The sequence below is a fragment of the Macrotis lagotis genome, chromosome X (assembly GCF_037893015.1).
Source record: "Macrotis lagotis isolate mMagLag1 chromosome X, bilby.v1.9.chrom.fasta, whole genome shotgun sequence".
Classification (NCBI taxonomy): domain Eukaryota; kingdom Metazoa; phylum Chordata; class Mammalia; order Peramelemorphia; family Peramelidae; genus Macrotis; species Macrotis lagotis.
This window is the reverse complement of record NC_133666.1, coordinates 697746838-697760088: the sequence shown is the minus strand read 5'-3', so window position 1 is coordinate 697760088 and position 13251 is coordinate 697746838. Positions and strand designations below refer to the sequence as shown.

Sequence of the window (13251 nt, the reverse complement as noted above, 5' to 3'; positions counted from 1 at the left end):
CCTTTCTCCCTGGATCTCCAGCCCTCAGAGCAGGGCTTGCTCTAAAACCCTTTCTTTCTCTCTCTCCTAGAAAAGGTGCCTTCACATTTAGAAACCCACATGAGGGTAAGCAAAGTGAGGTTGGAGCCGAGTCATGTTCCAGTCTGGGACTCCACAAGGCCGAGGGATCTGGGAGCAGATAAGATGGAAGCTAAATCTATGCTCAGACATGCTCCTAGCAATTGTCTGCAGAAGTCACCCACAACGTTCTGCTACAATCGCCTGGAGGCCACCTCTGAACAATGAGGAAACACCCCAGGGGGGTGCGCGGAGGTCAAGACAAAGCACAAGGCATCTGGACCTCAGGGTCAGTGGACTAACTGACCTTGAGATCGCAGGTGGTGTTGAGCAGCAGGTTGGAAGGTTTGAGGTCACGGTGCAGAACATTGGCTGAATGGATGTATTTTAAACCTCTTAGGATCTGATAGAGGAAATAACAGATGTGGTCATTGCTGAGGTGTTGTGTCTTTAAGAGCTTGTAAAGGTCTGTTTCCATAAGGTCCTGAACGATATATCTGTGCCAGGAGATTAAGGAAAGTTGCTTCTGAAGTAGAGAGGACCCCAAGGACCCTCCACACCCTGCTAGGAGGGCCAAAGAAAGAAGAGTCTCCCCCCACCCCGCCACACACACACACACACACACACGTGGCTGAGCCACTCCTGGGAAGGTGGCCCTGACTCAACTAAGGTGACCTCAGAGGCTGGAGTGGATCCAGTTTTCTCCAGGAAAACCCTTGGCTGTGGGTGGGGGAAGGGACGATAGAGCCTTGCCTTGGTGGTTTACAGATCTGGGGAAGAGAGTTGGTGACTAGAGTCCAGGAAGCAGCTGGTGGGGGCCAGCCCCCGGGCACACACTTCTTAAAAACATGATCTCATTGGATCCTCACACCAATCTTGAGAGGCAGGGCCTACTGTATTCCTATTTTACAGCTGAGAAAACTGAGGCAGCCAGAGGTGAGGGGCCTTGTCCAGGGTCACAGAGTCAGGACATGCCTGATACTGGGTAGGTATGGGTTGGAGGGAATGGGGAAAGATTCAGCTGCAAGTGATGCCTGAAGAGAAGGGCCTGAAGACAAAGAACATTCCTGGCTTGTGGAACAGCCTGGGCCAAAGCACAGAGACTGGAAGGGAGAGATCTGCACGAGAATGGTCTACAGGCCAAACTGCACAGGAAAGAAGCTGACCAGGGAAATGGGGTCTCTTGTAAAGGGCTGTGAGTGACAAAGTCAGCTTTAGTTGAACCAGAGGTAATAGGGAGTCATGGAGATTTGGGGAGGGAGGTGAGAGACACAGGAAGTGATGCACTAGCCCTGGGTGAGCAAAAGTGGCATTCTAGGGACAAACAGAACCGCGTGAAAGGTGGCTTCTGCCTCTCACCCCTTCCTTTGACGCTGGCATGATCTAAGCCCTTCTATAACGGGGGGGGGGGTGTCTCAGGGGTCACCTCATGCAGTCTCACTCACTTCTCTCTATGACACCCTTACAAGGCCTTTTCCATCTATAGAGCAAGAGGACAAGAAAAACGGGTAATGACTGTGGAGTTCTGAGGGTCTCAGGCCAAAACTTGTGTCTGACGCTTACCCATGTAATCCCAGATCTTCATTTAGGGTCTCAGTTTTCTCATCTGTCAAAGTCCACCTCCTTCAAGCTAGGAATATCCATTTACCCATTTAAGCCTCCCTTCTGAGGATGTCCATGCATAAGACAACTGTTAAGTAATGGCCAGTGAATACAATGAAGTATTTCTGCACCCTATGAAAATGAATATGAAGAATTTAGAGGGCCTTGGGAAGATTTACCTAAAATCCACACAAACAACAATGACCCTCTAAACAAAAAGGATCTAGTGAAAGAGAGCAGGGCTGGCAGTCGAGAGGACTGGCTCTCACCTGAACTCAGTCACATCCCACTCCAGGCCTCATTTGCTTCTAAGAAATTGGGAGGGAGTGCCTCTGTAGCTGCCTGCCCTGGGCCAATCCACTCTACTCATGCCTTAGGCTTTCAACAAAGGATACACATCTTTCATCTGCTCGATGGCTGGGGCCCGGATGATATCATTGATGCCGATGATGTTCTCATGGCGGAAGCGCAGCAAGATCTTGATCTCGCGCAGTGTCCGCTGGCAGTAGGTCTGGTGCTCAAAGGGACTTATTTTCTTGATGGCCACTCGGACCTTGTTGACATTGTCATATGCGGAACTGAAATAAATAGAGAGAAGATGTGAGAGACCACACAGAAAGGTGCAACAAGTCTCAGACACGGAGCTGAGAACATGGACTTGCCAAGGAGAACTAGGTCCTATCTGGTGCAATGACGGACTCAAGAGTAACTGTCCTGGGATGGTTAGGTGACGCAGTGAATAGAACACCGGCCTTAGAGTCAGGAGGACCTGAGTTCAAATCCGACCTCAGATACTTAATAATTACCTAGCCATGTGGCCTTGGGCAAGCCACTTAACCCCATTGCCTTAAAAAAAATCTAAAGAGTAACTCTCCTCCCCCAAGGCACCACTCATTCTCAGGGCAAATTGGTGGCACAGAATCTGGGCCTTAGGACTGGTCTCGGAAAGGTCTTCCACAAGAGTTGCTTTGTATAAGGTCAGCCCAGACATGTCTGGGCACACACTGTCACTCTCATTAGAAATAGGGGGTGCTCTGCTTTTGTCTGGAACCTGATCCATTCTCAATAAATGGCTGATTGAGAACTGCTAGTGAACCAAAAGAATGGTCCCAACTCCCTCTGGACATTGTTGAGTCAAGACAAGGGCAGTTGTCTCCTCAAACATGGTACTGTAATCACCTAGGAAATGTCTATTGCTCATCTTCCCTCCTCTTTTTTTTGGTTTTTTGCCCTGCAATGGGGTTAAAGTGACTTGCCCAAGGTCATACAGCTGGGCAATTATTAAGTGACTGACACTGCATTTGAACTCAGGTTCTCCTCACTCCAGGACCAGTGTTCCATCTACTATGCTACCTAGCTGCCATCCTCTCACAATTGCTAAAGAAAAATGCCTATCTATAATATGCCACCATCATTTAGTCTTGATTAAACAAAATGGTAGCCCTGGAGGGATACTTACAAATTAGTATTCTAATTTATTTTCTGAGATTACAAAACTGAAGACTAGAGCAGTACTGTCAAGAAATATGAAGTGCCTACTGTGTGCCAGCTCTGCTGTAAGTGTTGGAAATACTAAGAACGTCAAAGATTATCCTTGTCCTTGAAACCTCAGGAGATAATTGACAGAGAGAAGGGCCATGCATTAAGGGGGATGAGAAAGACTTCCTGAAGAAGGAGAGATCTGAGCTGGGACCTGAAGGAAGTGGGGGGGGGGTGTTAAAGGGGGCAACAATGACAGAGATGAGGACAATCCAGACACAGGGAAAAGAAGATAAGAGTGCCCAGAACAGAGATGAAGGATCTTCTTTGAGAGAGACAGGAAGCTGGGGTCACTAGGGGTAGGGTTGAGGAGGCAGTTTACAGAGGGCAGTGAAGGGAGCCCCTCAGGTAGATTTGTGCTTCAGTGTGTTCAACTAGAGAATGGTGCAGAATAAATACCACCCAGGAACCAATGGCAGGCTCTCTGGAACAAAAGCCACTTTCTCCAAGTGTAAGGTGGCTTGTCTTTACCAGGAGAGAATTAAGTCATCCTAAAGAAAGTGACACCCCATTTTCTCTTGTGTTCTCCCATAAGAACCCCATTACAGTTGATGGTTGAACTTTATGCCTGACCTGGAGGGCAACTACCAAAGAAGATGGTACAAAGTGGCCAAAAGAAACCCCAGAGAGAAGGCCCCAATACGTCTCCTGCTGAAAAAGATTACAAAGTATATGTGTTAAAAAACAAACAACCAACCTCAATCATCTCTAACACCTCCCACCTTCTGCTCTGTGCCCATAACTCTTCTCTACTGCCTAAACCACAAGCAGCCAAAATCTACCTGGAAACCAGCAGGGTCCCCCGCCCCCCCAAGGGGGCTCCCCTGTCAGAATGTGGGAGTCCAGGGATTACGCATAGAAATAGGAAAGGAACAGGTAAAAGTGTTTGAAAAGGAAGGCCCTGAGGAATCATTCATGTTTAGATTTCTATGGTATTTTCAGATTGCAACCCAACCCAAAAAGAATAAATATGTACAACAAATTCAAAGGTGTTCATCATAGGGGGCAGCTAAGTGGTGCAGTGGATAGAGCACTGGCCCTGAACCTGAGTTCAAATCTGGTCTCAAACACTTAATAATTACACCTAGCTGTGTGGCCTTGGGCAAATCACTTAACCCTATTGCCTTACCAAAAAAACCTAAAAAAAAAAAAGCAAAGGTATGCATTACGAGGCTCTGGCTGAAATGGGAGTTTCCTCAAAGTTCACATCTATGTGTATCTGTGTCAACTCAAGCATTTATTCAGGGTCTGCGGTTGTTCACTTGAATAGATAAGGAAATACATTCTTCTGAGAGCTGATGGTCTAGTGGCAGAGAAAAGACCTGGCTTGATACTAAAATGATGAGATGAACGAATATATATACGCATGATTAGAAGAAATCCAAACAATGATGTGCTCTGAAAAAGGCCAAGATGGAAGGCCCACGTTATGAAGGAGCCAGGCCTTGTGGACAGGTAAAGAAAGTGGCATGAAGAAGAAATCCAAGAGCAGATTGATGAGGAATCCAGTTTTGCTGGAACATGGAAAGCAAGGGGCCACCAGACTGTGGAAGGGCTTGAATACCAGGAGTAGGAAATGGGGAGGGGGCAGCTAGGTGGTACAGTGGATAGAGCACTGGCCCTGGAGTCAGGGGGACCCAATTTTAAACCCAGCCTCAGATACTTAATAATTACCTAGCTATGTGACCTTGGGCAAGTCACTTAACCCCATTGCTTTGCAAAAAAAACAAAAAGCAAAACAAAACAAAAAAGGAAATGGGGAGTTTATGAAGATTCTCAAATGAGGATCCTTTGACCATAGCAGTTCTTTGGAAAGGGTCCTATTTCCAAGCACAGACTGAAAACCTAGAGTAAAGCACCAAACTCAATCCCTTTCAAAGGATGATATAAGAGTGTACATGGCAGCCTTCCCTCAATACTCAACATCATCTACTCTTCAATAATCATTGAAAAAAACCCTCCTTCACTTCATGGCAGGAAACTGAGGCTTAAGAGAGATAACTGAGGTTAGACAGCTAGGAAACATTAAGAGAAAAAGTATCATAAATAGTCCTGTTATGAATATTTACATAGGCATGGTTTTTTCCCTTTAATAATATAGCTATGGTATTGCCCAAAAGCAGTATCCTGGGACAATGGTGAGAACAATCCTGACACTCTTACTGCACATACATCATCACTTTGTTTTCCAGAAAGATTACTCCAATTAATGGCTCCCCTGGCAGAATAAATCTGCCCACTTCCTACTGTGCTACTCAAAATGCATTTTATGTTTTTCCATTTAATGGGTATACAATGTTATGTCATAGTTATTGTATTTTCTATTTCTGGCTAAGTTTCAAACATTTTTCATATGATTTATAAATAATTTTTTTCTTTATTAATAATAATTTTTTTTGAGTTTGTGAAATACAACACTGCATTTAAGATTCACTTAAAAATTCCTGACGTAGGAGGTTCTGACAGAAAATGGATATGCTAGTTATTGCTACCCTCACTGCACAGATGAAGAAAACTGAGGTTCCAAGAGATAGTCATTTGCATATGGTCATATAGCTAGGAAATGTGAGAGGATGGATTTCAGTTCAGATTTTTCTGGCTTGACTCTCCAGACAGGGCTCTAGCCACCACATCATGGGGCCTGAGTTTCTCATAAATTTCTGTCTGATTAATTTTTTGATCCTTCAAAAAAGGCAAAACCAGAAAGTAACCTATATTGCATCCCAATCCACATTAGAGCCACAGGAAGTCTACAGAAAAGTTCAGAGGCTCCCCCCCCCCGATTATGGGAGAAGGGAATAAAAGAGGAGGAACCAAATTCTCTTCCCTCCCATAAAACAGATTCAGACTCTGAGCAAAGGACCAATATCTAACCAAGAACCAAGATCTTCTACAATGGAGCAAACAAGTGGTCACACGGCCTACATGAAAACTTTTAACCAATAAGCATTTATGAAACACTTAGAGGATGCCCTCCACTGGGACCCCAGAGTAAGCAACATTTGGTTTCTGGACAGCTTCTAACTCTGTCTCCTGGAAAACATCTCACCACCTCCCAGTTCCAATCCCTCAGTTCAAGGAAAGCACCCGAGCTCTTCAGTCCTCTAGACGGCTGGCACATTTCCTTTTCTCCCCCAGTCAATTCTGTTTCATGCTGAGTGCATTCCACTTATCCTTACATGGCTCAAATTACATATTTTTCCTTCATCTCCTTAAATCTCACCTAACTAGATCTGATCCACTGTCCTAGCCTGTTGAAATCTTTTTGCATCTTGACTGTCATCTTCCACACTGGCTTTGTCTCATCTACAAATTTGATCTGCAACCAGGATCAATTTATTGCCTAACAACCACACTGTAAAAGCAAACAATTTTGAAAACCTTAAGAAGTCCAATCAACCATGTTCCCAGAGGAGTGATGACAAAGAACTGTACTCATTTCCTGACAGAGAAGGGATGGACTCAAGTACAAGGGGAAATCATGTGATATCTGTCTGGAAAGATCAATTAAAGGAATTGGTATTTATGCTACCACGTGGACAATGAATTGAAGGGAGAGGATGGAAATATGGAAATCCATTAGGAGGTTGTTAGGATACTGCGGGCAAGCCCCAAGGGACACCAAGAGGTAACATGTGAGGGAATGGAGATCCAGTAAAAGAGACCTTGAGGGAGCTGTCCAGGAGCTATCTCTGTAAATCAAGAGAGAACAGGAGGAAAAAAGAGAGGGCATAAAGGGAAAGAAGGTGATTCCCCAGGAGAAGGAGGATATGGTCACTAAATAAACACTAAAAACTTAGAAGAGAACTGGTGTCAGTTGAAGGATGAGATTAGAAGCCAGACAATGGGTCAGATCCAATTAGATGAGATTTAAGGAGATAAATGGAAAATCTTATACTTAAGAAGAGAGTGAGAGGAAAGGAAAGGGAAAGCCAAAGCCTTCTTGAGGTTAGTCACAAAAAAGGAGAAATGAGGGACAATAGTCAATGAGAATATATGAGTAAACTGAGGGGGGGGTTGCCAACAGTAGAGATTGGGGCATAGTTGTTGACAGTAGGGAAGCAGCCAGTAGACTGGGAGAGATTTGGAATAAATGAGCTTCCTCCTGGAGGGATTTGCATGAACTGATGCTGAGTGAGGTGAGCAGAACCAGAAAAACACTGTCCACCCTAACAGCAATATGGGGGTGATGATCAACCTTGATGGACTCACTCATTCCATCAGTGCAACAACCAGGGACAATTTGGGGCTGTCTGCAAAGGAGAATGCCATCTGTATCCAGAGAAAGAACCGTGAAGTTCAAACAAAGACCAAGGACTATTCCCTTTAATTTAGAAAAAAAAACAAACCGTTATCTTATTGTCTGATCTTGTTATCTCTTATACTTTATGTTTCTTCCTTAAGGATATGATTTCTCTCTCATCACACTCAATTTGGCTCAGTACACCATGGAAACAATGGAAAGACCGGCAAATTGCCTTCTGTGGGGGATGGGGGAGGGAAGTAAGATTAGGGGAAAAATTGTAAAACTCAAAATAAAATCTTTAAGTAAAAAAAATAAAATTGAGGGAACTGAAAAAAAAATAAATGAATTTCCTGTCCTGGGGATACCTCAGTATTTTATCTGGGAGAAAGTCTGTTCAGAAGGAAAGAAGTTTTATTAGTGATGATGCTAGAATGAGAAGGCCTGGACCCCCACTAGTTGGAAAAGCAAAAGGGAGTGTCATGTGTTCTTTGCTTCAGCAAGAGGGTCAGCACTACTTCCCAAACCATGACAGCAACCCATTATCAACATCATCTTTCTTCAGACATGTTCTCTTACTTGTTCTTATTGCAATGTTACCTCTTCTCTCAAATTTTTTCCAAGGCAACCCACTCATCTCTGTCTGGACAAAAAGAGCCAGTCCAGAACCCCAACATCAGCCAGTAAGTTCTGTTTTGTCAAACCAGGTAGTAGACTCAAGGGAACGTGTGTCAAACAAACCACGCCTGACTAGACGTCTGTACAAGCTCACCAGCTCAGGTTCAGCTCCTCACCAAGGACCATGTACAAGGGCACGGGGAGGTGTCATCTGTAACAGAGCCATGGAAGGAAGAGTCCTGCCAAAGAAATCTGGAATCTAGTTCTAGATGACATTACAGTATCAGGGCAGCCAAGTGGTGCAGGGGGTAGAGAGGCAGGCCTGGAGCCAGGAACACTCATCTTCTTAAAGACTGACTAGCCATGTGACCCTGAGCAAGTCATTTAGCCCTCCAGGTCTCAGTTTCTTCCTCCATAAAATGAGCTGGAAATGCAATGGCAACCCACTTTTGTCCAAAAAAATACCCCAATGGGGTCAAGAAGAGACATATACAACTGAAAACTAGAAGAACAACTAAAAATAACAACCACCACTACAATTAATATTTAGGTATCACATTTGTAGAATCTTAATAGTTAGAGAGCTAGAATACCATTATTCCTTAGAAACTTTTTATATTGGGCAAGAGAACTAGACTTGGGACCAAGCCTGGGTTTGAATCCTGGCTCTGACATTCACACCATTATGGACAGATGACTTAAGCCTTTTCTACAACTCAGTTTCTACTTCTGCTGAATGGGGAAAATGCTGGTACCAGCTACGTCCCAAATCCACCACATGGTATCTCATTTTATTATTCTTTTTTACTTAAATTGCCATCAACATTGTGAATATTATTCCAGGCCCCCTATTTGAAAGAAGAGGAGAGCGGTTCAGGAGGAAGGGTCTTGGCCCAGATGCTGCAGGTGGGAGGCAGGAGCTCCATGGTCTCTGCCTTCAAATGCAGTGCTTTTGCCCAGAGGTAAGCAAGCCGCCCAGCCCTCATAGCAACCGACAGTCTATCTCCAAGCAGCCCGCTCTGCCTTCTGCAGATGGATTTAAAGGAGAGCCCACTTCACATTGCCTGCTAAAATGTGGCAGAAAGGCCTGGCTCTGCTGGGATAAAGGATAAACAATAGTCAGAGGAGCTAGTGAAGCAGCAGTGACCTCAGGTATCAGAGCAGCAAGCAGGCACTCAAGTCTCCTTTGGAGGCAACTTTGGGGGCAACTGAAGGGACATGGAATGTTCAAAGAGTTTCCATCAATCCCGACATTCTGGAGGTTATGACAGCCCAGAAAATTCAAATGGTTGGAGGTCTCCCTCAGTTGGAGTACTTTGTTTTGTACTCCAACAATAGCTACTCTGATAGCAGTTTCTTGTCCAAAGAATTTGATGTGTTGGGGAATAAATCATCTCTTTTCTGCTTGCCTTGGGCTTTTTTTTGTTGATAATGCTACTTACAGTTACAGAAGAAGTATGGCACTGAACACCTTCAGTCACACCCTTCTGCAGGATGTTTGGTCTTTTCATTTAGAGAAATTCTCAAGACTGTTGGGGGTTTATGATATTCTCAGATTGTATTAGAACTTGAGAGTAATAAATAAGAGCAGGCGTTCATAGTGTATTTTATTTTTGCTCATATTCACCCCCCTCATAGTCAAGCTGGTACTGAGGCCCCTCTGCAGCATCTCTCTTCTTACGCAGCCTCAACTCCAGGGCAGACCTCAGCACCTCCCACCTCGACTAGTGCTTCTTATTTGAAAGACGAGGAAAGAGGTTCAGGAGGAAGAGTCTTGGCCTGGATGCTGCAGTTGGGAGGCAGGAGCCTCCATATAACCACCAAAGAGATCATGTACGTGGCAGACCAGGTCTGTGTTGTCCCTGGACCTCCCCACCCAAGAAGCTCCAGGGACCCATCCTCTCCTGACCCTCTAGGGTCCAGTCACTCCAGCCATCTCTCTCTCTCTCTCTCTCTCTCTAACACACACACTCTCTCTCTCTCTAACACCCACACCTACACACCCCAGCTGTGTCCACTCTTCTGGGAGCTATCCTGCATACCAGGAATGCTCTCCCTACCCACCTCAGCCTTTCAGAAGCCCCTGCTTCTTTCAAGACTGGGTACCAACCTGATGGGAGGCCATGCTGTCAATTCCTCTATATGGCACAGTCATCCATACCATGAACACAGGGCATCCCCCAATCGAATGTGTGCCCCTTGAGGGCAGGGGTGTTTCTGCTTCCCCAGAATTTAGCAGGACATTGGACTTACTATGAACAATTTAGGAGATACCTGTTGAAAAATGACACGATGGCTGCTTTGTGGCCTGATGTGGACGAGGAAACTGCCACATTTGGCTCATCCACAATGAGTAAAGGTCATGGAGGGGTAGATTTCAGCCCAACTGAAGGGTAAACTGTCTAACAACCAGCACACTGCCCAAAAGCAGAATGGGCTGCATGGAAAACGAGTTTATTTTGGCCCTATGAGCCCTTCATGAGGCTAGCTGCTTTCCTGAATAGACCCAGAGAGAATGTGCTACGACTCAGGGAGGGCTTCCAATAGGGAGCTCAGAAGTCTATTGAAACCTGAAATGCTTGACTTCCTGCACTTCTTGTTTCAATTCCAAAGGAAGGGAGATCTGATTTAGGCAAATACAAATTCCCCCTCATCAACGATGATGCAAAATGTTTACAGATAGATTTTGGGTTTGCAAATGCTTTACTGTATTACTTCATTTGATTCTTGTAACAGTCATATAAGGGGGGGGGTGCTGCTGCCATGCCCAATTTACACATGAGGAAACTATGGTTCCAGAACTGGTGTCTGATGTTGGATTTTTAGCTCGGGCTTCCAAAATCCAACCCTATGTAGTATGCCCTTAGTTGTCCTTCTGGAGGGTGGTTAGCCACCAGATAGGTCACACTCCAGGCAGGAGTGGGACGGGAGAGAACAGAAGCGTTCTCTCTGTGTGAGGAAAGGAATGGCTGGTTTGTCTGGACCAATGAGAATAAAAAAGGGAGTGACATGGCCAGAGGTCACCTGGCCCAATGGGTCCAAGGAAATGGGAAAAGCTTTCAATCTGAGCTACATTATGTTTAAAGGAAAATTCAGGAATCTCCAGAGTTTGCTGAGATGAGATGAGACACAGGCAAAAAGGAAGACTGTGGCAGCTTTACAGTCAGGCTTGGGAGGGAGGACAAGTCTAACAACCCATCAATGTGGAAGAAAAGTCAGGAAACTGAGGCATGAAGATGCCTAGAGACTCACCACTCTGTGACCCTGGTAATCATAAGAGCTTCAGTTTTCCCACCTATAAAATAGGGACAGAATGGGCAGCTAAGTGATACAGTGGATACAACACAGTCCTTGGAGTCAGGACAAGAGTTCAAATCCAGCCTCAGACACTTAACAATTACTCGTTGTGAAATCCTAACTGCCTCACATCCAGGGCCATCTCCATATGTCATGATTCCTATCTGGTCACTGGACCCAGGTGGCTCCGGAGGAGAAAGTGAGGCTAGTGACAGCACAGCATCCCCCCCTCAGATGTAATTCATGTGCTTGTCATGGCATCACCTCCCTGATGGCATGTTCATATTCAAAAATGAAGGATGAACATTATTATTACTATTACTAAAATGAGGATAATAATATTGCCACTGTCATATAGCGTTCCTAGGAGGAATTTACTAAAAACATGAATTACATTGTGAAACAGTTTGGCAAAAATAAAATGCACTATAAATGCCCGCTCTTATTCATTACTCTCAAGTTCTAATACAATCTGAGAATATCATAAACCCCCAACAGTTTTGAGAATTTCTCTAAATGAAAAGACCAAACATCCTGCAGAAGGGTGTGACTGAAAGTGTTCAATGCCATACTTCTTCTGTAATTATAAGTAGCATTATCAACAAAAAAAGCCCAAGGCAAGCAGAAAAGAGATGATTTATTCCCCAACACATCAAATTCTTTGGACAAGAAACTGCTATCAGAGTAGCTATTGTTGGAGTACAAAACAAAGTACTCCAACTGAGGGAGACCTCCAACCATTTGAATTTTCTCAGCCATCATAATCCAATGTGCCATCTCGGCACATCTCATTCTGAACCACAGCCTCCTCTACACACTGGACTGTATTATATTAGGTGAGATTTGAACTGGGCCTGAAAGCCAGTTGGAGGCAGAGGTAAAGAGGGACAGCATTGCAGGCGTGGGCACAGCCAATGCAAATTCTTGGAGTTGGGAGACAGCACTGTGGGTGAAGAATAGGCCAGTGCCCCTGGATCAGACGAGTCCACAAAGGGAAGTAAGGTATTCAAAGACTAGAAAGATTAGGAAGAGGCCAAGGTATGATGGGCTATGTATGACTCATCTTACCTGAACAAGGGCCCCTGAGGTGGAGGGCTGAGGCACAGTTTTCCGAAGGCAGGTGGCTTGTTTCCTGCTATGTCCTCTGATCTCTAAGGTCTGGTTCCCACGCTGCCTCAAGGCCCCCTGAGCCACTGTCCAGCACTGTCCTCAGACACGCAGCCCCAACACTCACCCTCCATCAGCTGGAAGCCCATGGCTCTGAGCCTGGCCGGGCACTTGCTCTCTTCTCAACGGTTTTGTCTTTCATCCTGAAGGTGAGCCTTAATCCACATCTTACCCCTTTCCTCTTGGAATCACAAATCTATTTGCTGGATTTCTTCAAATCAGATATAATTATTGACCATTTCTCCTCTTGTGGTTCTGTGAACATTACTAAATGTAGGATTTGTATCACTGTAAATGAGTCATATGACTGAGTCTTTGGGCTAATGGATGTCAAGCACAATGTTCAAATTCAGAATTGTTCCACCGTGGGACAGCAGAAATTTACTAAATATCAAAATCAACTGGGCAACTAATTAGTGCCACAGTGTGCAGGGTCCAGGGTCTGGAAGACACAATTTAGTGAACTCAAATCTGGCATCCAGAAACTTACCAGCTGTGTGACCCCGGGCAAGTTACTTAGCCCTGTTCCCCTTAGTTTCTGGTAAAATGAGCGAATTAGCTTGCAAAAAAGCCAGACAGGAATGAAACCAACGAACAACAGAAACTAACATCAACTAATCAATTCAAAAAATGTCTCCTAGTGATGGGCACGGGTACAGGCTAGGGATGCAGACAAAAGCAAAGCAATCACAACCCTCAATAAACTTCCAATCTAGACAGGAGAAACA

The 13251-nt window shown here is 44.9% G+C and overlaps 1 protein-coding gene across 2 annotated transcripts in view; it reads right to left on the bottom strand.

The window, feature by feature from the left end:
- MAPK1 (mitogen-activated protein kinase 1) overlaps positions 1–13251 on the bottom strand; it is a 68606-nt gene that overhangs the window by 19461 nt on the left and 35894 nt on the right. For both annotated transcript variants that reach the window (XM_074206604.1, XM_074206603.1), the window contains exons 2-3: positions 2055–2237; positions 365–554 (exon numbers count right to left, since the gene is read on the bottom strand). In XM_074206604.1, the coding sequence (XP_074062705.1) occupies positions 365–554; positions 2055–2237 (373 nt within the window). The remainder of the gene's footprint in view (positions 1–364; positions 555–2054; positions 2238–13251) is intronic.